Source organism: Pleurodeles waltl, chromosome 8 (assembly GCF_031143425.1).
Source record: "Pleurodeles waltl isolate 20211129_DDA chromosome 8, aPleWal1.hap1.20221129, whole genome shotgun sequence".
In the NCBI taxonomy this organism is placed as follows: domain Eukaryota; kingdom Metazoa; phylum Chordata; class Amphibia; order Caudata; family Salamandridae; genus Pleurodeles; species Pleurodeles waltl.
In genome coordinates this window covers 1,498,459,452-1,498,487,180 of record NC_090447.1, presented here as the reverse complement: position 1 = coordinate 1,498,487,180, position 27,729 = coordinate 1,498,459,452, and the positions used below count along the sequence as shown (strand labels likewise).

The 27,729-nt window shown below is 47.1% G+C and overlaps 1 protein-coding gene across 3 annotated transcripts in view; it reads right to left on the bottom strand.

Moving 5' to 3' along the window:
• MAEL (maelstrom spermatogenic transposon silencer) overlaps nt 1–27,729 on the bottom strand; it is a 999,863-nt gene that overhangs the window by 932,219 nt on the left and 39,915 nt on the right. For all 3 annotated transcript variants that reach the window (XM_069202741.1, XM_069202739.1, XM_069202740.1), the window contains exon 2: nt 25,768–25,866. In XM_069202741.1, coding sequence (XP_069058842.1) covers nt 25,768–25,866 — 99 coding nt within the window. The remainder of the gene's footprint in view (nt 1–25,767; nt 25,867–27,729) is intronic.

Genomic DNA, 27,729 nt, shown 5'->3' with positions numbered 1-27,729 from the left:
CCCCTGCGACTGCGAGAGGAGGTCTGCCCCGAGAGGGAGACGGAGCGGAGGGCACAGTGAGAGTTGGAGAAGGTCGGAATACCACACCCTCCTTGGCCAATCTGAAGCTATTAAGATTACTTGGGCCCGGTCTTGGTGAATTTTCCTCAATACTCGAGGAATCAAGGGTATGTGGGGAAACGCGTAAAGCAACTGGTCGCACCAGGTTATCAGAAACGCGTCCACCAATGCTCCCTGCACCGGATAGTGGAGGCTGCAGAATAACGGACAATGCGCGTTCTCCCGAGTGGCAAACAGATCTATCCGAGGAAACCCCCACATCTGGAAGATTAAATGGACTTGATCTGGATGGAGACGCCACTCGTGGTCGGCCGAGAATTGGCGACTGAGACTGTCCGCACGTACATTCAAGACCCCGGCCAAATGATTTGCTACCAAGCAAATCTGATGGTCCTTTGCCCAGGACCATAGTCGAAGAGCTTCTCTGCAGAGAAGGTACGACCCTACTCCTCCCTGTTTATGTACCACATCGTGGTAGTATTGTCCGTCAGGACCTGTACCGACTGACCACGAAGGGAAGGCAGGAAGGCCTTGAGAGCCAGACGTACAGCCCGTAACCCTAACAGATTGGTCTCCAGAGGAACAGATGTTTCATATCAAAGTCCTTTGATCTCCAGATCCCCCAGATGAGCTCCCCACCCTAGAGTGGAAGCATCCGTTATGACCGTGGCCACTGGTGGCGACTGCGCGAACGGCTTTCCTTGCGAAAGATTGTTGCTCGCAATCCACCACTTCAAGTCCACAGCAGCATCTCTGGAGATCTTGACCGCACCTTCTAGATCTCCCTTGTGTTGAGACCACTGCCTTCGGAGGCACCACTGAAGAGCCATCATGTGCCAGCGAGCATGCGTGACCAACAGTATGCAGGAGGCAAACAGACCGAGCAGACGAAGGACCTTGAGGACTGGAACTACCGCTCCATTTCGAAACATTGGAACCAATTCCTGAATATCTTGAACCCGCTGAGGCGGAGAAAAGGCTCGATTCAATGTTGTATCCAGTACTGCCCCTATGAACAGGAGGCGCTGAGAGGGCTCCAGGTGAGATTTGGTCACGTTCACCGAAAAGCCCAGGTCGAACAACAACTGGGTTGTTGACTGCAGATGATACGACAAGCTCCGGGGACTTGGCTTTGATCAACCAGTCGTCCAAGTAAGGGAATACTGCTATCCCCTTCCTTCTGAGCTCTGCCGCAACCACTGACATCACCTTCGTGAAGACTCGAGGTGCTGAAGTAAGACCAAACGGGAGGACCGCAAACTGATAGTGCTGCGACCCTACCACAAACCGGAGATACTTCCTGTGCGACTTGAGTATCGGGATATAAAAATAAGCATCCTGCAAGTCGACAGACACCATCCAATCTTCTTTGTTCAACGCCAAAAGCACCTGTGCTAGGGTCAGCATCTTGAACTTTTCCTGATTGAGGAACCAATTCAAGATCCTCAGATCCAGGATCGGTCTCAACCGACCATCTTTCTTGGGAATCAGGAAGTACCTTGAGTAACAACCTCGACCCCTTTCCTGCTCTGGAACCAACTCCACCGCGCCCTTTGAAAGGAGGACTTGAACCTCCTGTTCTAGCAACAGGAGGTGTTCTTCTGAACAATAAGACGGGCGAGGCGGGAGGGGGGGCGGAAACTCCCGAAAGGGAAGGGTGTAGCCTTTCTCCACAATACTGATAACCCAAGTGTCCGTTGTAATAGTCTCCCACTTGTGGAGAAAATGCCGTAATCTTCCCCCTTCAGGAGAGGAGTGAGTGGGAAATGGTGGAAGCCTAAGGCTGCTTTCCCTGCTGCACCCCTCCAGAGGACGAGGAAGAGGCAGAGTGCTGTTGAGGCTCCTCTGGTGCGGGCCCTACCTCTCCCTCTAAATGATCTATAGGGGTGAGAAGAGGCGGCTTGCTGGAACCTCCCCCGAAAGGAAGAGGAGGAAGAGCCACGCCCAAATCCATGAAACCTCCTGAAAAACCTGGAAGAGGCAGAGGAAGAAGGAGCTTGCAGCCCTAACGATTTGGCTGTGGTCCTGCTCTCTTTAAATCGCTCCAAGGACGAATCTGCCTTTGCTCCAAACAGTTTGTCCCCATCAAACGGGAGGTCTAATAGGGTCGACTGTACATCCGCAGAAAACCCTGAATTACGGAGCCAGGCCTGTCTCCTTGCCACCACAGCCGTGCCCATCGCCCTAGCCACAGAGTCGGTCGTGTCCAGCCCAGACTGGATAATCTGGGTTGCGGCAGCCTGGGCGTCTGAGACAACATCCAAGAGTCCCTGGGGAAGCTCCGTAAAAGAAGATGAAATATCATCCATAAGAGCATGAATATATCTCCCCAGAATGCAAGTTGCATTGGTGGCCTTCAACGCCAAACTGCAAGAAGAAAATATTTTCTTGGATTGCGCATCCAGTTTTTTGGAGTCCCTGTCTCCTGGTACCGTCGGGAAAGATCCAGGCGCTGATTTTGATGAACAGGAGGCTTGCACCACCAAGCTCTCCGGCGTAGGGCGTCTTGAAAGAAAACCAGAGTCAGATGGTGCACCCGATATCTCCTGGCCATAGCCCTATGAACTGCCGAGGAAGATACAGGCTTCTTCCACACCTCCAACACCGGATCAAGCAAAGCCTCATTAAACGGCATGAGAGGCTCCGCTGCAGCAGAGGCCGGATGCAGCACCTCCGTCAATAAATTCTGCTTCGCCTCTGCCACCGGCAAAGGCAGGTCCAGAAAGTTAGCCGCCTTCCTCACCACCGCGTGAAAGGTAGCAGCCTCCTCCGTATACTCCCCTGGAGATGAAAGGTCCCACTCAGGGGAAGTATCCAGCCCACTGGCCGTATCCAGACCATGCAGTCCATCACCAGAGTCCTCAACCTCTCCTTCCTCCAGGACTCGCTGGTACTCCTGCTCTTCCAACAGACGGAGAGCACGCCTCCTTGAATGTAGTGTCTGCTCAATACGCGGAGTTGACATGGCCTCTGCCGAAGTCGAAGATCGGCGCCGATCTCCAGAAGCATCCGACGCCGCAGGTAGCTTCGGCGCCAATGAAGGAGCAGGACAAAGATCTTGGAGCCGATGGACCCACCGGAGTCACAGGACGAAATCCCGACGTCGACGGGATGGAAACCTCCGGAGCCAATCCCTCTGAAGCCACCGGAGCGGCCACCGGCGCCGAGCCCACATTCCCAAAAGGGAGAAAGGGCATAAAGGGTGCCGGCCGAAGAGGGCAGGATCACCCAATGAAAAGGCCAAAAGCCCCGAAGGACCAGCCGGAGCACCTCCTGGAGCCATCTGCTGAAAGATGGTATACATCGCATTCAGAAATGCGGTACTATCGGCTCCAGGGGCTGGAAAAGCCGGATACTGAGGTGCCTGGATCGAAGGCGACCCCGACGCCGGCCTCGACGCCGGAGACATCACAAGAGGCTGCATCACCTCAACCACAGACGCTTGTCCAGGCGAAGTCGGTGACGCTGGAGAGGGCAACGGCGTCAATGGATGCGGCGTGACCATGGGACTGACCTCCCAAGTCCTCCGACGCCGAAGGCGACCTCGAACGAGTCTCCTTGCTGGAATGACGCCGTGAATCTCTACGGCGCCGGGAGTCTCGATGACGCAGATGAGACCTTGGCGAGGAAGACTTTGTGATGTTTTTCCTTTCTCTTCGACTTCGCCAGGAATAGTTTAGCCTCACGTTCCTTGAGGGCCTTCGGATTCATGTGCTGACATGAATCGCAAGTCACGACGTCGTGGTCGGAGCTCAAACACCAGAGACAGTCGGAGTGAGGATCTGTAACGGACATCTTGCCCCCACACTCTCGACAGGGCTTGAAACCCGACTTTCTCTGAGACATTGTTACCGCAGAGAAGAACTACGCAGCAGAAAACACACTGTAACCACTAAAGTAACAGTAGCTCCCTCGAAGATAACCGTTTCGAATGCACGGAAAAAAGGGAACTGACGTCGGCGAGGACCTCTTATTGCCTGTATGACGTCAGATGGCGTCGCGTGGGCTAGAGTGACGTCCTCGACGACGTGCAGAGACAAGGAAGAAGATTTCCGTCGAATGCTGGCGCCATGTGAGTATTCATTAGGTGAGGAATCCACAGGTAGTTGTATCCATCAGAAAGATGCTTACAGGGTAACAATCGGTATGATGGCATGTGTGGCTGTAGATACACATGCTCGGCATAGACTGTAAAGCAGTCCCTCCATAAAAGCAGTGGCTAGTCAGTAGGAGGTGCAGTTGACTGGAAAATGTGCGCAGAACAGCCTGACATACTCTAGCTTGTTGGCCTGCAAACATCCACGCAGTAGTGTTTTGTGAATGGGTTTCGTGTGAACCATGTAGAGGCCCAACAAATGTCAGCTAGAGGGATGTTTCCAAGGAAGGCCATGGTAGCACCCTTTTTCCTAGTAGTGTGCGCTCTAGGTATTAACAGATAAAGGGGTCTCAGCTTTTAACTATCTGGCTATGCCTGATTTGGATATTGGGTTACTTTTAAGAGCTGGCGGCGGGGGGGCGTGGCCAACTGCGAGAGATGGCGCACGCTTAATCTTCTCGCTCCGGAGGGGCCGCTTTAACTTGCCCGGAGACGGCACGCTTACCAGTGTGAGTCAGCATCTAAAGACTGCTGCTGATCCGCAGCCGGAGCTTGGGGCGGATGGGCCTCCCGCTTCGGACTCGGGACGTTTAAGAGAGCGGGATCGGCTCGCTGGCGCCGGATCGGACCAGCGGCCTTCCCTCCCGCAGTGAGCCGCGGCCTCAGGTGAGGCAGAATACTGCAGACGGGCGAGCTCAACCGGCCCGGGCCGGAGAGGCGCCCCCGCCTAAAGGAGCCCTGGTGCGGGGGACGAGGGCCCGGGAGCCCCCTCTGAGGGGAGGAGAAGCCGGAATTGAGCCGCGCTCGGTCCCGAAGACGCAGCGCGAGCTGGAGGCTCCCAGTGGAGGGGGCTCGGAACCGACATTTTATTGGGAGAGTGACCGGGGCTCGAGAGACGCTCCCGCGGGAGCGCAGCAACGATACTGAGCGGCAGGAGACCCCCCCCAACGAGACATTACCCACGGGGGCAAGGAAACCGCCGGGGGGAGCAACAAAGGAAAAAAAAAAATATATATATATATAAATTAAAAAATGTGAAATAATCCTGCTGAAAAGGAAAAAGATGACAGTGGGAAGGGAAGAAAAAAAAAAAAAAAAAAAAAAGGTAATAGAAGAGTGGCAAGAGCCAAATAGAAAAAGGAAATAATAAAGAAAAAAGACGCCGCCCCAGCGAGAGAGAACGATCAACCCTGAGGCTAGAGCCGTCCGGGGGCGATTGTCGTAGTAGACGAACACAGAGCCCAACAAAGTACAGAGGGGTGGACGTACGGACCCACTCTGACACCCATCCAGGGACTGAGACTGAGTCTGCGCCTGCCAGAGCGCGAAATCACAGTGGAAAGAGGGCCTGTGAAGAGACTCGGGCCTACGCCTTTGGGGCGCGGTCTCCCCTGCGTGGCTTGGCTGATGCCCCCTAGAGCCCGTCGCAGGAAGAAGGTCATGGACATGGCGCCCCCTCCAACACGCAAAGAAGTGGAAGAACAATCCAACTCGCAAACAAATGTACAGGAAACACTGGACAGAATACTGGGGGCGATCGAAGACACAAAGGCAACGCTACAACACGAAATCAGCCAAGTAGCAGTTGAAGTAGGCCTCCTAAGGGCAGAGCACCACAAACTGGCGGACAGAGTCAAGGAAACTGAATCCATATTGGCAATAGTTGAACCGAAACAGAAGGATCTAGCGGCTGAGGTGACTTCCCTGGCCGCTAGAGTAACACGACTAGAACGAAGAGCTGAGGACGCGGAGGGCAGAAATAGAAGGAACAACGTGCGCGTAGTGGGCCTACCAGAGGGAGTCGAGGGAACTAACATGGTGGACTTCTTGGAGAAGTGGTTTAGTACAACGGTGGCACCTGGATGCCTAACGCCCTTTTACACGCTGGAGCGAGCGCACCGAATGCCGTCAAGGCCTCTCGCCCCCGGTAGGCCTCCTCGTGTGGTAATTGCCAAATTACTACACTACAAGGACAGAGACACTCTCATACAGAAGGCCAGAGAGATGGGCCCTTTCAAGATAGCGAATGGGGAGGTGACGCTATACCCGGACTACACTTTGGATGTTCAGAACAAGCGAACCTCGTTCCTGGCAGTCAAAAGGGCCCTTAGGGACGAAGGGATTCAATATTCATTGTTGTATCCGGCCAGACAGAGTGATACTGGAGGGGAGGACCACCTTCCTCCAGACTCCGGAGGAAGCATGGGAATGGCTCGAGAAACAAGGGCTCCAAGTGGGACGACCCAGTGGTGAGAACACGACTGCGGGCAGGGCTCGCCGAGCTCCGGGGGATCCGACCGAAGATGGCGCCAACACAAGCGCAAAAGGAAAAAGATAAGAGAGCGGCTCTGGAGGCGGCGGCCCGAGTTGGAGGTGGAGCCTCACCTCCGGGGGACTCAGGAGAAGATTCAGACACAATGGTGTCTTCGGCTGGAGACTCGACCTGCTCGACACATGCTCTCAAGGTGACGCCGCGATCCGCGGATGAACTTGGATAAACATTGCACAAGCTGGCTTGGCGTAGCGGCACAACAGAAGAATATGAGGCCCCTTCGGACCTGACCGCCCCCCGAACCAGTAGCTTGCTGGACTAAGCTAGCCTGGCGAGAACTGTAGATATATGTTTAAATAAGTTGCACTGTTGCGTGATTTTCTGGGCTGCCTGCAGGTTAGTAGGCGCCCTGGGGAAGGGGAGTTGGGTTTTACAGTTATTAGTTAACTTGGCTAAATGGGTGACGATATACGATAGCAGTAAAGGTTTGAACAAGGGTGGGAATGGAGCGGTACTCTGGGGGCGCCAGGGACGCTATTATAAAGTTAACTTATTAACATGGCAAACTATAATCTTTTAACATGGAATGTTAGGGGGATGAGCACTCCGGCCAAAAGACACAGAGTCCTCTCTTACTTGAAAAGAAGAGGGGTGCAAGTGGCAATGCTACAAGAGACCCACTTGATAGCTGGAGAGGTTGAGAAGCTGAGACGCAGATGGAGGGGACAGGTGTTTGCCACAGAGTATTCGGCATATGCGAGGGGAGCATGGATATGGGTCAGAGCTGGGGTCCCACTGATAATAGACTCAACTGACATAGATCAAGAGGGCAGATTTGTGGTGCTAGAAGGGAGACTACACGGTATCCCAGTTGTTATGAGTTGTATATATGCTCCCAATCAGGACCAAGTCCCCTTCCTGACCAAATTATCAAGCCACCTCACCCGCCAAAGCACAGGAGAATTAATAGTGGGAGGGGACTTCAAGGCAGTAATGGACATTAACATGGACAGATCGACCCCGCTGCTGCAGGGCGCAGGGTCCACTAGAACAGCCAAAAAACTGTGAATGGCTGGACTCCTGGGGGCTGGTGGATGTATGGAGGGAACAGCACCCAGAAGACAGTGACTATTCTTATTATTCAGGGCTCCACCGGCTGCACACCAGAATTGACAGAATGACTTGCACTGCGGGCCTTGCGCGTTATGTAACCCACTCAGAGTATCTTGGCCGCACACTATCAGACCATAACCCCTTACTGATCACACTGAATATTATAGAGGACAGGCCCCCAATCCCATCGTGGAGACTGTCCCCCACTGCGCTAGAGGATCAGTCGTATAGAGAGGCCCTTCGAAGTCATTTGGCAGAACATATCAAAATTAACAGTGAATCCGCCACAACCAGAGCCACAGAATGGGAAACACTTAAGGTAGTAGTGAGAGGATTCTGCCTGGGTCAGACAGTGGGGGTGAAACGCACACTTGAAAGGGAATTGACCTCCTTAGAGAAGAAAATACACGAATGGGAAGTGAGACAAGATATTGGTCCTCAGGAGAATGAGGAATACAAGCGGGCCCGCAGAGAGCATTCCCAGATCGAGGCACAACTTAGGTGCCACAACACACAAAAATACCTGGCATCAGTGCAATCAGAGGAGGGTAGATCGGGAAGGCTTCTGGCTTGGCTGACACGCCCAAGCGGAGGGGGAGAGCCCATCACAAGTGTACAAGACAAAAATGGAATATACAGGCGAAGTCCAGGCCCAATCAACGAAGCTTTTAAGGGATACTACATGCACTTGTATAGGAAACCCCACGACGTGGGGGTAGAGGCCTTCCGAGACTCCCTACAGTGAATTGCTCTCCCGGCCTTGGACCATGTGGGGAGAGATAGCCTAGGGGGACCTGTAACAGTGGAGGAGATAAGTGAGGCGATATCGCAACTGGCTCCTGGAAAGACTCCCGGTACCGATGGCCTTCCAATCGACTTTTACAAAAAATATAGGACATTGTTAGTACCCCAGCTGGCTGGGGTATACGCGGAGGCATTACGCCGAGGGGAGCTGCCGGGCACAATACGGGAGGCTTTGGTGATACCACTACCTAAAACAAAAAACAGGGAAGCACCTGTGACCGACTTCCGCCCATTATCAATGCTGAATAGTGACTAAGATCCTCAGTAAGATCATGGCTAACAGGCTGATCCCCCTAATGACCACACTGGTGCACACAGACCAGAACGGTTTCGTCCCTGGTCGCAGCACTTCATTGAACCAGAGGAGGGTCTTTACCATCTTACATATGCCAGCAACAGAGAAGCCTCAGACAGGGGTTTTACTAGCGGTAGACTTCGAAAAGGCCTTCGACTCGATCAGGTAGGACTACCTTAGGGCTGTGACGCTAAAGATGGGACTAGGTGAAAACTGGGTGAAGTGGGTGGACCTACTGTACTCCTCCCCATTGGCTAGGGTGAAAACGGGCAGAACAATATCTGACACATACCCGGTGGTTCGAGGAACCAGACAGGGATGTCCTCTATCGCCGCTGCTGTTTGCCCTGGCGATTGAACCTCTAGCGGCCCAAATGCGACAGGAAGGAGTCAGTAGAGGAATTAACTGGGGTCCAAGCGAGCATATTATTTCCCTATATGCGGACGATATTCTGGTGTATTTGAGAGACGGAAACAGTGGCCTCCCGTGGGTTTTAAAGATACTGGAGAACTACGGGGAATTGTCAGGACTTCATCTTAACCGCAGCAAAACATTTGTCTTCCCCATACTACCAAATGTCGTGCGCCCTGAAACATGTCCGAAAGATATGAACTGGGCCCCTCGGACTATCAAATATCTAGGGATCCAAATATTTCATGAGCTGGCTGACCTTCGAGATAGCAACTTGGGTGGGGCGCTCCGATCACTACGCGCCTCAGTTGGGTTTTGGCGGTCGCTCAAACTAACAACAATGGCCAGAGTGGCATTATCTAGGATGGTGATGCTGCCCCGCCTCCTCTACTTCTTTGCTAACCTACCGGTATGGGTCCCCCCTGCATGGTTCCGTGAACTGAATACCCTGCTCCGGGAATTAGTATGGGATGAGGGCCGGAGACGTACAGCATTGACTACCATGTGCAGACCAATGCGAGCGGGTGGATTAGGGGCTCCTGACTTTGAGGCATATTACTTGCCATCTCAACTGCAGTGGGTGGCTGGATGGATGGTGGGCAAGGGGCAGCTGGACCTAATTAACCCCAACGGTTCAATGGACATAGACCGAATAATAGCACGTATGGTGGGGAAGAAGCTGCCCCCCATTAGAGACAACCTAATGACTAACACCGCAAAGTTGTGCTGGAAAAGATGCGCGAGCAGGACTGGAGCTGGTCCACCCTACTCCCCGGCACTACCGATTTCGGTATTGCTCGTGGAACCGAGGGAAACTGGGGCTGGGGGCCGGGGATTGGGCCCGTGGAGAGATGCGGGAGTGGTGACGGTGGGGGAGCTCTTCAGGGAAGGTAAACTACAGGGCTTCAGCGAATTGGTAGGGAAGGGGGTCCCTCAGGGTCAATTTTTGATGTACAGGAGGCTGGTGCACGCTCTGAAAGGCCATTGGGATACGATTAATGCAGAACCCGGGACCCACGGAGTGTTGCACCTCCTGCTGACTTTGGGAGAAGAATCCCACTTAATCACGAAAATATATCGAGCCCAGATAGAAGCTGCATTGGATCCCCTGCATTCACTCAGAGAGAAGTGGGAGAAAACGATCGGACATATACTGTCCGAGGCAGACTGGAACAGAGCTCTGGCTTATCCCCGGAAGATCTCGCGTAATACCCGGCTACAATATATCCAATACAACTACCTGCATAGAACTTATCTTACCCCTCACCGACTATTCCGAATATATGGGGAACCCCTAGGATATGTCCCAGATGTGGTGAGGGCGATGCAGACTTTGACCACATGATGTGGAAATGTGCAATGTTACAAACGGGCTGGAGGGTAGTGATAGAGAGCATGTCAAGACTATATGACACAGAACTGCCGTTCGCCCCTGATGTCTGTCTGTTGGGCCTAAAGACAGATATCCAACTAGGGAAGATTAGGAGTCGCTTCCTGGATCTTGCCCTGGCCCTCTACAAAAGATTAATTATGAGGGGTCGGAAAGCTGCTAACCCCCCCCCATTAGCTGAATGGAAAAATGACGTCAAGAGGTGGGCTGGAGCAGAATTGCAGGTCTTAAAAACTGAAGAAGCAAAGGGTATCCGGCAGACCCCCGTGGCCCCAGGTTGGGAAGAACTACTGTTGAGCTGGAACAACACAGGGGAAGAACCATTAAATCCCAATACAGCACCGGCAGAAATAGAAACCTAAACAGACACTGTAAGGAGATAAGGGATAAACCTAGGAACACTACTGGCGAGAGTGAGAAAACATAACAATGAAATAGCTAGTAAAGAACAAGGACAACTCATGATAAACTGCAAGGTGTAGAGGTGAGTTGAGTACAGTCGCACACAAGGAGCAGTAGGAAAACGCATATAGCAGATGACCATCCCTCCAGATATAGCCCCCACAGGGAGCGACTTTCACCGCCTAACACAAAAACCACCCACAAATAGCCATTAAGTGTGTACATAGTTAAGTTCAAGTTGAAGCTGTTAAATGAGCATGTAAAACAATTGGGTAACAAAGAGACAAGGAATTAGACACCCAAGGAAACAAATCTATAACCATAGAGCTAACAGGCAACAGAAATTGGATATAGACCTGGTTATGCGTTGAAGCATATCATGAGACATCTGTGAACACATGCAAAGTGAAGTATCCTTTTAAGTGTTGCGAATAACGAAGATTAGATGTTCCCATAAATGTAACTGTGAAAAGTAAACAGCGAACTATTAATAAAAATATATTAAAAAAATAAAATTAAAATAAAAAGCTGGCGGCAAAGCCACAAAAAGTTACTTGTTGGTTCTGTCAATATGGAACACGAATGCTCTTTTGACATCTAAAGTGTGAAAGGCTCTTTCAGCAAGAGTCTGGGTGAAGGAATAAGACTGGTAGTTCAATGGACTAGTTAATGTGAAACCATTTTAGGGAGAAATTTAGGGTTGATGCGAAGGACTACTTTATCCCTATGAATTTGGAACAAGGGTTCTTACAAGGTTAGTGCCTGGAGCTCACAAACACGTCAGAGGGATGTGATGGTGACCCAAAAAAAAAACAAAAAAAACGGGTTCCTTGAAAGGATTTGAAGGGATATGGAGTTTCAAATATGAGACCTACGAATTTGGCGAGCACAATGTTAAGGTTCCACAACAATGCAGGCAAGACCTGGAGGAGGTGGTGGAGAAGACTCATGGGCTGGTAGCTTATCTTGGTCCTCCTTTTAGCAGGGACAGGAACTTCCAAAGCGTCCTGGAAAGGATTTTCTCTAGGGGAGTGCAGGAGAGGAAGGAGGGGCAATATTCAGGCCTGTACCCTCCTGTATTTGGAGTCTGCATTGTCAAGCATCCACAGTTTCCAAAATTGTCTCAAACGGAGTTGGTGTGGTAGAAGACTGGCCTGAGTCTAAAGTTTGAGGATTTCGGCTACAAAGACCTCTGCACCAAAGATTTCACAGTCAGTGTGGTCGACACCAAAGAGGAGGCTAAAGGCTGTCAGCTTGGCCCCAAGGCTCAGATGGAAACCAAAACGACATCTGTCTGAGGAAATGGAGGTGGGTGCAGAGGATACAGCCTTCATAGCAGAGCTGAAGGACAGGGCATCCGAAGCATTCTTTCAGTACCGACCATGGCCTGGTGGCAGTGGTGGACCGGGGACCCCAAGGCAGGGCTGGAAAGTTTTTTTCTTTTTTTTTTTTTTTTTCCCCAAGTCTTAGGGTAATGAGGAGGGGCCACAGTACTAATGCGCTGGGCTGAAGTGATTTCATGGCTTTCGATGTCAGACTGAACATCTGAGTCCAAGGTATCCTCAATAGAGAGGGTCTCCTCCTCAGGTTCCCCCTAAGCATGTTCCTCACCAAAGATGTCTGGGGTGTCATTCTGTGTCTTCTGGAACAGCTCCAAGCTCTTCGGTCCGGAAGAGTTTTCTTTGAAAGGAAAGATTTATAGGCATCGCAGTCAGCCTCACGATGGTCTTGAGAGAGCCACAAGTTGCACACCAGATGTTTGGTCAGTGTGCGTAAATTTGGCATGGCACAGAGGACAAAAGCAGAATGGAGTCAGTTTCATTAGGGAAGCATTTCTGTTGGTGCCACATGGAAGGTAGGCCCAAAGCGGGCACTGGCACCCCGAAGGGCGGTCAGTCGGTGCCCGCCCCAACAAAACAAGAAGAGTGATAAGATAAGAAAGCATGATCGAGTACAATTCAGTTGAAATAAAGTAAGGTAGGAAGAAAATCAGAGTTGATACAAAGTGCGAAGACATACACATCCAAATCAGACAGCAGAGAGAAAGCAATCTAACAAAACAGTTGATGTCCATGTGCAATAGAACCAAGAGGAGGAGTCACTCGATCTTGTGACTCGGAACACTTGTTTGAAGAAAAACAACTTGCACCACTCCAGACCAAACACTAGTTGGTAGGAGTATACAGGGCATGTGTATCTATAGCCACACATGCCATCGAACAGAGTCCTCAGGGCTCCCCTTACCAATCGTGGTGTCTAGATTACATACAAGTCTCCTACACAACAGCACCACCCCTACCCCCTGGACTGTCTTCGAGAGAAATGGGAGGAAGACTTGGGTAGACCAGAGGATGTTGACTGGGGGACAGCCTGCAGGTACCCCCGAGCGGCAGCCATACAAGCCGAATTCTAATTAATTTGACTAAAAAAGTCTTCCTATGGCTTACTTCACTGCAACTAGATGGTTTCCGATAGGAAATGCAGACACAGATCTACGTTTGAGGTGGTGCGGGCAAAAAGGCACACTAATACACTTTATATGGTGATGTCCCAAACTTCAGAGTTATTTGGCAGCAGGGGGGAAAGGGAGACCGATCCCCCCCAAAGTCTTGGAATGCACTGCACACTGTAGCAGACGCCAACTGATTGCCCTGGATATCAAAGTCCCTGGACCGATATTCCCTACTCTTCCTCAACACTGCAATTAATGGCGGTGAAACAAGAGATTGTGGGGGTCACAGAGAGATCCCTACAAAGAGAGTCTGGAAATTCAATGTAGACTGGTGTATGAGATATTAAAAAATGTTGTATCGAGCACGTGGCTGTCCCAAGAAATATGGTGAAATATGGGGACCCTGGCGGCTTTGCCGAAGAAGACCTTTCTTAAACGAAGGGACTCTGGTGGGAAACCCAGTTGGGTCCAGGAAACGAGGGCACTAATGAGTAGCCAAGAATCTCTTGGGAGTCTATATGATGTCTGCTCCTTTGCATCATTCATGCAGGTGTTCGCCCAGTGCCTCGGTTAACAGGTTCTACTGTATTGTATTCATCATGCCTCAAGCTTAACTGGCACAGACAAGCGGCCACTTTAAATCTGGAAATATAAATTAATACAGAGTATTAAAAAAAAAAAAAAAAGGGGAAAAGCAGCTCTGAGGGTCCTATGTTTATACCAGGTGCTAGCCTTTGAAGTGAGGAAACATCCAGGCTACTCCGACATCTGGTTCTGTTCCTTTATTTAGATCCCAGCAGGATCTTTACCATGTGCTCCCGTCATTTGGTTGAGCCCACCTTGGCTTTTAGAAGCTAAGGTAGAACCGATGATGAAGCATCCCACTACAGTGTGGAGGGTCACAAAAAAAAAAAAAATTCTATGGAGAAAGACAATCACATTGTGATGAGTGGTCAGAGTGTGACCATTGAGTAGGTTCAGGGTTACTTTCATGCGATAGGATCTGCTCCTTCCTTCCCCGGTCACAGCTTCAAAGCAGACATGCAAGTGGGGCAGGGAAGAGATCGTCCCACTCCCATCCTGTGAGGATGGCCCATTCTGCCCATATTTAAGCCCTATCTTCTCACTGTCTGGGAGGAGATCACAAAGCCTACCAGCAGGGCCATGTGACTTAGGACACTGGCAGAAGGCATCAAACTATTAGAACAAGAAAATGCCAACCTTCTAAAACTGTCATTTTCGGAATTGTGACTTAAAAAAAAAATTAAAACTTTACCATCAAATAGTTTCAAATTCAAATTATTCAGACAAACTCAACAGTCCTACCTGCTCTCAACTGAAAGTTATCAGTTATTAAATGTAATAAGGTAACCCAATATTATCCAATGGGAGCTATGTCTTCCAGTTATGAAAAACTAATTTCGGAGTTTTTCACTAGAAGGACATGTAGAACTTAAAAACACATGTCTTACTATTTAAATACAATGTACCCTGCCCTATACCAGTCTAGTGTCTACGCTAGAGGTGAATTTTATAAATTAAAAAGGAAGGTTTATTTATGCCTGGCAAAAGGTTTACTTTGCCAGGTCGAAACGGCAGTTTAAAACTGCACTACAGGCTGCAGCGGCAGTCCTAAGACATGTTTTAAAAGGGTACTTAAGTGGGTGGCACAAGTGTTGAAGGCCCACTAGCAGCATTTAATTTAAAAGCCCTTGGTATTTCTAGTACCACTTTGGTACGGACTTAATCGCAATGGCTTTACCAATGTTTGCTTCTTTAGTAAAGACTGGGCACGTGTTGCATTGTTTAACACTACCTATGCCTAAAGCTAATATTTCCTCAAAGCCTGTATTTCCAGGCACGCGTTTCTTCCCTTTCAGATTGTCCAGCCTTCAGAGGATGCGCAATTTGTGAGCAGCAGGATTTTCCCAATGAAATCACCAGCAGTCGATGGAGAAAAGCCATTTTAAGTATTTGAAAAGATTTTGGTCTTGCGTTAAAGCTTGGAGCTTTTGCTACAGGAGTGGTTGAAAAGATTATTCAGGACACAAATTCAGCAAGTCTCTGTGTAAGAGTAAAGAGTTAAGCGTTATTCTCAGGCAATGTTGCACCCGCTGTATGGCAAAGAAGTTCCGAGCGACACACGTCAGTAGATTGTTGCTTTAAGCATTCTTTTTACCTCCCGTCTCTAAGAAAGTAGACATACAAATCTAAACTCAGCCGTTTAAGGCATGTCTGTGCTTATTCCACTAAAACTAAAGCAAATTATTTAGCTTTCAAGAAAGGGCAAAGTAACTCCACTTGCACCTGAAACTAGGCCTTGCAGGAGTACATTTTGCTAACAACTTAGATAGACGAAAATTACCTTCCCTCATGCTAAAGAGGAGAAGATATAAGAAGGTATTGCAATGTCGACAGCACTTACCTAGACTGCAGCACAAGAAAAGTGAAATTAGTGGCTGAAGTGTGGAAATGAATATATTCTCTTCTGACTTGTCTGCTCAATGAATAGAAAAGAAAATGCATAACAAGACTTCAAATACAGTTATATTAGCATGAAAAAGCTTCCCATGCCGTGTTTAACCTTCCCCTAATTATGTTCTTGTCAATTGCACCGGATGGGAGAGCGTTTCTGAATGTTCCTCGCTCAAGATCTTGAATGCATTCGAATAATTTCAACGCAATTATGAATCTTTCTACGGTGTACCGCTTGCTTCGTGCAAACGTCAGCATCTATAACATGCAGCAGTGTTCCATATTTAGGGTTTTGCCATCACCCTGGATTGCTTGAGAAATACTTTAAAATGTTTAAGGGACAGGAGAGAACGGAGCGCAATCCACTGCTTTATGCAACTATGCTTTTCTTAATGTATGGCAATAGTACCACCTAGTGGCGGAAAACGAAATTCGTGCACTGCTGTACGTAGGGACACGAAACACTAAAATTTCGACACTGTTTACTGTGAGAATCACCCACTCTATGTTGAACTGCCCAACCACCTCCAGACACAGAACTGAATGCGTAGCAGACAACCTCACCAATTTTTGTTTTTTGTTGAGAGATCTAGGATCCGCCTAGCTCCCCCTCACTTTTTTTTGGTGCAGCAACTAAAATAAACCAGCATTTACAATGCAACAGGTCTCACATTGGTGTTGTTAATACATACCTGGACTTTTCCTGACATACATTTGTCACCCCTGCCGCATAATTTGGTCCTATCCGTCACAAATTCCAGTGGCTCTTCATACAAATCAAGCACTTCCATTTACCTTTTTCCTCTACTTGGAGCAAAGATTTCCCCTCACTACTACCAGTTCAACCCCCAAATACTAGAAAAAGGAAGGGAAAGTTGGTTAACATTTGCAAAGAGCCTTCCTCCACATGTGAACACACTTTGCTTCGTTTTTTATAACTTAATCCGTTTGAGCTAGAATTTTTTTTGATAATATCTGCAGATTATGGAGCCGATGATGGATTGTGCGGCAGATGCGGAAAACCCATAATTATACAAAAAAAAAAAAAAAAAAAGGCAGCTGAATCTCATAACTGCAGTGACTTCCAGTATGAAATAGAATTGTGGTGTCAGCAATTACCCAACCTTTAGGAATTGGTAACAAGTAATGGCTGTTTTGTGTATCATTCCATTTCCGATGTACTGCTTCCATTGCAATACATTAGGGACTACTTTATGTTAAAAATACTCTAAATTATAAGACTTTAATGTCTTAAACTCATATGCGTTGCACAGAGAAAACAGTTCTTGATTTTACAATGTTGTAGCTTTTTTTAACCCCTTCACTGCCAGGCCTTTTGCCCCTCAGGTGCCAGGCCTTTTTTGGCTATATGGGGCAATTCACATTTAGGCCCTCAACTTCTTGTCCACATAAGCTACCCACACCAAATTTCCGTCCCTTTTTTCCAACATCCTAGAGGTACCAAGAGTTTGTGGGTTCCCCTGGAGGAGACCAAGAAATTAGCCAAAATACAGCAAACATTTCACTTTGTTCCCCTGAAAATGGCATCAACAAAGGGTTTGCAGTACTAAAATCAAAACCATCTGCCCAGCTTTCAGGAACAGGCACACTTGAATCAAAAACACACATTTTTCAACACAATTTTGGCATTTTACTAGGACATACCCCATTTTTACAAATTTTTGTGTTTTTAGACTCCACCCAGTTAGTGACAGAGGTGAGTGAGAAACCAATGCTGGATCCCGATAGCTAAACATTTCTGAAAAGTTGACAATTCTGAATTCAGCAAGGAGTCATTTGTGTAGCTCCTACAAGGTTTTCCTACAGAAAGTAAAAGCTGAAATAAAATAAAAATATTGAAATTGAGGTAAAGAAAAAAAAAAAAAAAGCCATCTCTCTCCATGTTTTACTATAACTTTTACCTGCAGTCAGATTTCTGAAAGCAACAGACCATTACGTCTGCTTGACTCTTTCGGATGCATGGATATATAGGACTTGTAGGTTCATCAAGGCCCCTAGGTACCCAGAGCCAATAAAGTAAGCTGCACCTTACAATGGGGTTTCATTGTATACCGGGTATACAGCAATTCATTTGGTGAAATATAAAGAGTGAAAAATAGGTATCAAGGAAACCTTTGTATTTCCAAAATGGGCACAAGATAAGGTGTTGAGAAGCAGTGGTTATTTGCACATCTCTGAATTCCGGGGTCCCCATACTAGCATGTGAATTACAGGGCATTTCTCAAATAGTTTTTTTTCTTTTCTTTTTTTTTTAAATATATGGAATGAAAAAATTGTGAGTTAAACAAGGGGCAATAACACTTGTTATTCTATTCTGTGTTCCCCAAAGTCTCCCAATAAAAAATGGTACCTCACTTGCCTGGGTAGGCCTAATGCCTGCAACAAGAAATGCAACATGGACACATCAAATTTTTACATTGAAATCCAATGTGTTTTTTTGGAAAGTGCCTAGCTGCGGATTTTGGCCTTCAGCTCAGCCAGCACCTAGGGAAATCTAGCAAACCTATACATTTTTGAAAACTAGACGCCTAGGGGAATTCAGAATGGGGTTATTTGTGGGGCTCTCACCAGGTTCTGTTACCCAGAATCCTTTGCAAACCTCAAAAAGTTGGCAAAAAAAAAAAAAAAGCTTTTTCCTCACATTTCGGTGACAAAGTTTTGGAACCTGAGAAGCACAAGTTTCCTTCCACCCAGCGTTCCACCAAGTCTCCTGATAAAAATAGTACTTCCCTTGAGTGGGTAAGCCCAGTGCCCGCAACAGGAAATGCCCCAAAACACAATGTGGACACATCACATTTTCCCAAAGAAAACTGACCTGTGTTTTTTGCAAAGTGCCTAGATGTGGATTTTGGCCTCTAGCTCAGCCAGCACCTAAGAAAACCTAGCAAACCTGGGCTTTTCTGAAAACTAGACACCTAGGGAAACCCAGCATGGGGTAACTTGTGGTGCTCTCGCCAGGTTTTGTTTCCCAGAATCCTTAGCAAACCTCACAATTAAGCAAAAAATGTTTTCAAAAGAAAAGAAATTCCTCACATTTTGGTGCTGCAAAGTTCTGGAATCTGAAAGGAGCCACAAACTTCCACCTACGCAGCATTCCACTAGGTCTCCCGATAAAAATGGTACCTCCCTGGTGTGGGTAGACCTAGTGCCCGTGACAGGAAATGCCCCCAAAACACTGTGGACACAAAGTTATCAAGGGGAGTGGTAAGGGGGAGGGGGGTGGAACCTGCGTTTTTGGTCCTGGGCCCTAGCAACCATCTAGGGAAGCCTACCAAACCCAAACATTTCAGAAAACTAGACACTCGTGGGAGTTCAGGGAAGTCCGACTTGCGTGGATCCCCCAGTGTTTTCTTAACCAGAATCCTCAGCAAACCTCAAATAGCTAAAAAACACTTTTCCCCACGTTTTTGTGTGGATCACCACACCGGCAGAAGTTTCCTACCACCCAACGTTCACCTTAGTCTCCTGGTATAGCAAAGTTGGAGGTTTGCAGAGCATTATGGGTAAGAAAATGGTGCGGGGTGCATGTGAAGCACACTACCCTGGACTCACCCAGATGTTTAATTTTCAGTTGTGTCTAGGTCTCGTAGATTTTTCTACATGGCAGCGTCCTAAAGTCCAGCCATCACCATTCCAAGTGGGGCAATTTTGAGAGTTAGACAAGCTCTCATGGACCAAAGGTAAACCCAAAGCCATCAAATGTCCTCTTGCTTGCCGTGGGTTAAGATGTTTGGAGTTTTGGGGGGGTTGGGGGTTGAGCTGAAAGACGGTTACCCCCTTCTGTTTGGGGGGGGGGGGGGTTTGAGCTGAAAGACTGTTACCCCCTTCTGTTGGGGGGGAGGGGGGGAGGGTATAACCTCACCCATACTGGTTGGTAGCCACAACCCTTTGTTTTTTTAATTCCCTGGCATCTAGGCTATCTGCCCCCCCCCCTCAGAACAACTTTGTCCTCATTTATTTCGGGTGGGGGTATGGCCATAACCCCACCCTCTGTTTTTGAAGAAAGAAAGGAGAGAGAAAAAAAAAAAAAAAAAAACCACAGACCCTTCCCTGATGTCCTTTCTGCCCCCGTGGGGGCAGTTGGGCCTTACAAAAATAGGCCGATCTGTCCCCAAGTGGGCCAGAAATGGCCTAAAATAAAGTTACCACCCCCCCTCCCCCCCAAAAGGGACCAACCCTTGCCTAAGGGGGGGGTCGCTCCCCAGCTGTAAAAATGAAAATAGGCCGATCTACCCCCAAGGGAGGAGAACTAGCCTAAAAACAAAAATAATGTCTTCCCCCCCCCCCCCTTACCCCCATCATAGTACTAAACAACAAAAAATAAATGCCATTTTCAACTGCAAGAGCTCTCAGGGAGTAGCGCAAGGACTAGAGCTGCTGACTCTGGAACTCAGGACCTGGGTTAGAGTCATGGCGCCGGCTCATCACTTAACCCCTTCTGTGCCAGGGATGTAATGGTTCCGTCCTGCAGCACAGCGCTCCTGTGCAGAGGATTACAGAAGCCACAGTGACACCAGGGACTTTCTTTTTGTGTGTGAGAGGGGTGGCCCCTTGAGCAAAGGTCCCCCCCTCCCCCCCAAGAGGGCACAGAACTGTCCCCCTTGGAAGCAGATCGGCCTTTTTTTAGGCCCATCTGTCCCCGAGGCAGAAACCACTAGATACCAGGGGAAATTTCTAAATGTTTGGTGGCGGTGTTTGTCAACTGGCGAAGTATTTACATTTGTTATTATAACGGTTGCTGTGACTCCTTGCTGTTTTGGCAGTGGTTGACCTGCAGTTTGCAAAGTTGCATGTTATAGGTAAGAAAAAATTTACTCCAAACGAGTATTGTTTCCATGCGTGAACAACATTTTTATAACTGGTGTACTTAATGCAGGACTGCGTGTGAAACTGTCCTTAGATCTGTGCATGATGATATTTGTGTTGTCTTATGTTGAATACTCTTTTCGGTGGGATATCACTTGTGATTGCTGTGTCTGTGCAGAGTAGTTGCTGGTGAGTCTAGCTCTTTCAGGCAAGTAAGTAGTATACTTTTTGTGTTTATAACTTTGTGATAAAACCACACTTTGTTTATTACTTATCTTGATGGTGGCTCATTTGTCAAGTTACTTTTCATACGAAGGATCATGGCTAGCCGCAGGATGACCGCTCAGCAGGTTGTTGGTATGCTCTTTGAGTCGCGTCCTGACCATGATTATGAGACTGACTCTGCTTCTGAGGCAGAGAAGGAAGTGCAAGATTCTGGCAGTAAATAGTCAGTCCGAGAGGAATCAACTGATGACGCCACTCTCAGCGCGGATGAAGTGCCCGTTTTAGAGGACGACACTGATGTGCCAATAGTGCAGCAGCCTGGGGCTCAAAGGCTTCCGATTGGAAGACCTGGATTCTGATTTGCCCCTAACAGAGCAGCCACAGTTGCCTGTCTTTACGGGTCTCCCAGGGTGTAGAGTTCCGTATCAATTTCTTTCAGTTGTTTATGGACGATGTATTTTTGGAAGAGATTGTTGAGCAAACTATTTTGTATGCTGAACAGTACTTGAGGGACAACAGTGCCAGACTTTGGCCACACGCTAGAGCTACCCGGTTGATTCCCACAAATCTGGAAGAGATGAAAAACTTCTTGGGTTGACTTTTTTGATGGGGTTGATAAGTAAGCCATCACTGGCTTCTTATTGGTGTACTATTCCCTATATTTCCTGATACCTTGACTCGTAATCGGTATTTGCTTCTTCTTCAGATGCTGCATTCTGTTAACAATGCTTTAGCCTTGCCACAAGATCACCCCGATTCGGACAGTCTTTAACATTAGGGGTGTCCTTGATCACTTTGTAGATCGGTTTTCAGAAGTCTATGTTTCACTGAAAGAAATATCTCTGGACGAGTCTTTGGTCCTGTTCAAGGGCGGTTTTGATTTAGACAGTATATTCCTAGCAAGAGGGCACTGTATGGAATTAAGATGTATATGCGGTCTTAAAGTAGTACAGGATGTGTATAATTTACGAGTCAACACTGGTAGGGTTTCCAGTACTGACCCCTCCTGGTTGTCTGCCCACTTTTGGAGTTAGTGAGAAAATTGTGTGGGAACTTCGTAGACTGTTTAACAAAAGGTCACCATTTGTACGAAGATAACATACACTGGAGTGCAATTGTTCAGGGAATTATTCAGAGTAGATCCTGTGGCACAATCATCTCTAACCGTAAAGGCTATCCAAGCAGGGAAACTTGTGTGTAAAAAATATGAGCAGGGAAAATGCAGTGCCTCATGTAATGATGAGCTACTAGCTGAAATTTGCATGCAGGGGGGTGTCTACAAGCTGACTACCATCCATGATGAGTGTACTTCCCCTATGAATGGGGTCAGGTTGCTGAAGTGCACAAACCTGCGTGAATTTTCGGATTACAATAAGCACATGGGTGGTGTAGATCGGAGGTTGGAACCTTACACTGTTTAAGTCTTACATTTGGTACGGGAAGGTAGAAATTAATCTTTTCCATTTAGCAACCTTTAATGATTTTATTGTGTTCAATGATTGTTCTCCAGAATCAAGGATGACCTTTGTTAAATTTCAGGAGTCTTGACAGACAGCCTTGTTGTAGTGGAACAGGCAAGAGTACCTTGAGAAGCAGTGGTGGAGGATGTGGCTAGATTGAAAGATTGCCACTTTCCTGATCACATTCCTCCCAGGCCCAAAAAAGACTTTCCCACTAAAATGTAGAATCTAAGCCCAAAGAAGTATCCAGAGTGAGACTCTTATGTACTGCTTTGATTGTCCTACGCCTGAGCTGTGTGTGGCTGACTGTTTCAGAAGTTACTGCACCCAAAAGAATTGTTGGGAACTATTGTGAGCGTAAACTGCCTCTTCTTTATTGTTTTATTTTTTTTTGTTCAGTTTCACGGTTGGAATTACGGTCATGTATTTAGTTAGCGCTTTTGTGTTTGTAGTTTTGTACCTACTTAGAATTAGTGTTTTCTTTGTGGTTAAAAACAAAGTGTTGGCGGTTTGCGTGGAGTGGTGCTTGGCAGGCGTGCGTGGAGTAAATACTGACTTGCTGTTGGCCGCTACAACACACTGCTAGCCAAATGCCAGTCCACAGACTCCATCAGCTGGTGTGATTCCTGTGTCAGGCATGTGGACATAGGACAGCGATGGGCCCTTGAATGGCGCGGTCTGTTAGTTTGAGTGTTGCAATGTGCTGGGCCTGCGGCTCACGGTGTGAAAGGTCTTGTGCATGTCACATATGAAAGGTGTGTGAATGGACTGTAAAGCAGTTGGTGCCTTGACGTGGCTTTGCAGCTCACGAGCTGTGAATCACTGGTTCCGTTTTTTGGCCTTTCAGTTAAACAGTGCATTTCATTTTTGTGAAATCTCTTGTTAATAAAATTTGATCTATTGAACCAATCACTCACCCTCGTGCCAAATCCAACCAGTAAGTGGTAAAAATTAAAAGTGAAACAACCAGCTCCGCTGTAAATCAGGCATCGAAGCACACCCGTGACATGCTAGGTTTCTCGGGTAGGACCCCGATGATAAAGTATGCCACCAACTAGGTTGGTGGGTGAGAGGTCTTTTCAGCATAACCTAAGGAGTTTTTCACAATTTGAATGTTTGGAACATCACAGAAGGACGTGGACATATCAAAATGATCTATTACTACCTGTTTTTTCAGGGTGAGGGTCACCTGAATTTTTGGTCCCAGGTCATTTAGGGAAACATACCAAACCTAGACACCCGGTGGAGTCCAGGGAGGTGTGTTGCTTGCATGGACCTCCTAACATTCTCACCCAGAATCCCTTGCACATCTCCAATTTAGCTTTAAAAAAATAAATAAATCATATTTTTCCTTGCTTTTCTTTGTAGCATCACAGCGACGGCACACATTTCCTAACACCCAGCATTCCACTCAGTCTCCCAAGTAAAATACCACCTCACTTCTGTGGGTCCCCAAAGCAGAGTCAGCTAATAATGTATTTAAAAAAAAATTGTGCTTAACAACTCACTGTGCTATCCCCCCTCAATCTCTACATGTTTTTGGCCCTTCCCGGTTCCAGGCACCTGGGCCACCCACACAAGTGAGGTATCGTTTTTAAAATCGGCAGATGAGGGGAAAATTCGGTGGTAGGAAATTTGAGCCAGCGCGGTGATCCTACAGAGAAAAGTGAGATTTTTTTTTTTTTTTTTTTTTTAAACTAAATTTAAGGTTTTCAAGGGATTCTGGGTAGGAAAATGTTGGGGGCAATACACAACTCCCTGGACTCCACCGGGAGTCTAGTTTCAAAAGTGTCTGGGTTGGATAGGTTTCCCTAGATTGCTGCCAAGCCCAGGACCAAAAACACAGGTGACCCCCTAGCAAAAGAAGGTAGTTTTGCATTTGATAAATTTTGTTGTGTCCATGTTGTGTTTCAGACCCATCCCTGTTGTGGGGATTAGGCCTACCCACACAAGTAAGATACCATTTTTATATCCAGAGACTTGGGGGGAATGCTGGGTGGAAGGAAGTTTGTGGCCCCCTCAGATTCCAGAACTTTGCAGCACCGAAACGTGAGGAAAAGGTTTTTTGCCAAATTGAGGTTTGCAAAGGATTCTGGGAAACAGAACCCAGTGAGAGCCCCACAAGTCACCCCATCCTGGATTCCCCTAGGTGTCTAGTTTTCAAAAATGCACTGGTTTGTTAGGTTTCCCAGATGCCGGCTGAGCTAGAGGCCACAATCCACAGGGAGGCACTTTGTAAAAAAACACCTCTGATTTCAATGTAAAAATGTCATGTGTCCATGTTGCGTTTTGGGGCGGGCACTAAACCTATCCACACAAGTGAGGTACCATTTTTATCGGGAAAACGTGAGAGGAACACAGAATAGAAGAACAAGTGTTCTTGTCCACTGTCTTTCTCCACACTGTCTCCTTCTAAATGTGAGTCAGCGTGTAAGAAAGAAGTGTATTTGAGAAATTCCCTGTAATTCACATGCTAGCATGGGGACCCCGGAATTCAGAGATGTGCAAATAACCACTGCTTCTCAACACCTTATCTTGTGCCCATTTTGGAGACACAAAGGTTTCCTTGATACCTTTTTTTCCACTCTTTATATTTTACCAAATTAATTGCTGTATACCAGGTATACAATGAAAACCCATTGCAAGGTGCAGCTCATTTACTGGCTCTGGGTACCTAGGTATCTTGATGATCCTACAAGCCCTATATATATATATATATATATATCCCTGCTACCAAGAGAGTCCAGCAGACGTAACTGTATATTGCTTTTAAAAGTCTTACAGGAAAAATGGGAGAGAAAAGGCTGCTATTTTTCAACTCAATTTCAATATTTTTTTTTATTTTAGCTGTTATTTTCTGTAGGAAAAAACCTTGAAGGATCTACACAAATTACCCCTAGCTGAATTCAAACTTTAGTCTACTTTTCAGAAACGTTTAGTTGTCTGGGATTCAGCATTGGTTTTACACCCATTTCTATCACTAACTGGAAGGAGGCTGAGAGCGCAAAACAATAGTAAAAATGGGGTATGTCCCAGTAAAATGCCAAAATTGTGTTGAAAAATGCAGTTTCCTGATTCAAGTCTGCCTGTTCCTGAAAGCTAGGAAGACGATGATTTTAGCACTGCAAACCCTTTGCTGATGCCGTTTTCAGGGGGGGGGGGGGGACACATTTTCTTCTGTAGCACCCCCCCCCCCCCCCATTTTTGTGGAAAAAACGAAATGTTAGCTTTATTTTGGCTAATTTCTTGGTCTCCTCCAGGGGAGCCCACAAACTCTGGATACCTTTAGAATCCCTAGGATGTTGGAAAACGCCAGACATAAAAAAAGAATTAGAAAATCTCGCCTGCCTCAACATTTTCGTAAAGGAAGTTATAAAATGTATGCAGCAGATCCAATAAATAATTGACAGTCACACAGAAACCCAGTCGTTTGACAGTGCATTTCGCCCCTTAAACATGCTTGAAGCAAAACGGTTCCATCCTACCTGCACTGTGGTAATGCGCGGCTTTGGGGCAGCATCCTGATCTGCTTTATATTGACGGGCCATCTCAGAATATTTTTCCTTCTCTTCCATGCTCAGCAGCTTCGAATGAGAAAAAAAAGTCACATTTCCAGTTTTCTTTCTTTCTACACAGGAAAGAGAGTGGTCAATCAATGAGCTCAAGCCACACTTGATGTTATTCAACACAATGCACACGACAGGCATACCTTCAGGTTTTCTGCTCCCAACAACTACTTGAGCTTCATTCGCAGCAATAGATCATTTTTATTTTCAAACTATGGACAATGTATAAAGCATAAAAAAAAAATGCAATCGTTTCAGCTATTCCTTTTTAAAGTCTGTGACATCAGCAGATTATAAAGTGTTCCTTTACACGTGACTAGTTTAGATTTTCATTTTACAAAAGCTAGCCTGTTAAGATGATTTAACATCAACACTGCTGAACTAGCAAGACGGACAAATGCAGAGGAAGTGGGTGACCTGGGGCATCCCCGAGACCCTCTGGTTGGCTGATGGATTGTGCAGCTACCTCAGCCCCTCTAATACCCAAGGCGGAGAGCGCTGCTAGCTTCTTTATCTCAACGATCACTTCGGTATCCACACTACTGCTTGGGAGAAGGTCCGAGCGGAAAAAAGCCTCTGGCTGGCAAGAAAACACTGCGGATCCTGTAGTGCTCACGACCTGCTGTATAAATAGCAGGAGCCACTAGTAGCACAATCTGCTATACATTCACTTCACAATTATGACTGTGCATAAAATATAAATACATGAACACAGTATCAACCAAAATCATAGCTAATGAATTGGGTCTGCTAGGGACATGCCCTAGAGAGACTGTAGCTCCCAGCAGCCACTAGACAGACATGCACAACACTACTCTAAACCAGGCTTCAACAAGAAGCTCACGAGATGCACTTAACTCTTCAGCTACGTTCACGGAGCTCTCCCATCCAGTGGCCCAGTCTACTAAGATGCTTTATGAATGACTGAATTGATAAATATATAGCATTGAAAAGTGTGTAGTTAAGATCAAATGTGTGTATTTCCAGAACTCACAAGCTGAAAGTGCTCAGTGGCAGCATTGATAAGGACATGGCAATAGTGCCTTACGGTGGGGAACAATGTGGAAATTGAACTTTATTCTAAAAATGGTGGACTTGTATGGTGATTCACCCTCACCCTCCCCACCAAAAAAAGGTCTACGTTAACAGTAGTAAAGCTAAAGAAATAAAATACTAGGGATCAATGTGCCACCTCCTGGCATGTGAGCTTTTCTTCAAATTGCTTTGTGTGAAAACTGCCATCATAACGAAGTCTGCTGGTTGCGCTTGGATCCCAAAAGGTAATTGACCGGATAGAAATCAGTAACCTGAGCGAACATGGGAAACGTGCGTACAACACCCTAGCATACAGCTGAACACATACTGAAGTACACTGCATAGCATGGCCTTGCCATAGCATTATGGTACACCAACGCACAAGAACTGCCAACTATCACACTGTCCTCAAAACACCAGCTCTGCTGAAGTGCACAGTGAATTATAGTAATTAACTAAAATGGGTGGCATGGGTGGAAATGTAAATGGCTATCTTAATGTGGCGTTTTGCAGAACGTAAGGTGAGCGATAAGAAATAAGATACTTTGCCTATAAATTCAGTTTGCCATCATTTGTGTTTTTCAAACAGATACATGATTGAATCATTATCGGTTATAGAGTTGTGACTCTTAATAAAGTAACTCAATAAAAACACTGATTAGTAAACATGCCGCACTGCAAAACAACGTTTAGTGTCACACTGACCTCATTAAAACAAACAAAAACATCAGCCAACCAGTTGAATATGCACTGAACTGCACTTTCACTAGAGGCCACTATAGTTCAGATTTCGAAGTATAAATGTTAAAGATACGTCATATGAACATCTGCACCAGGAGAGCGACC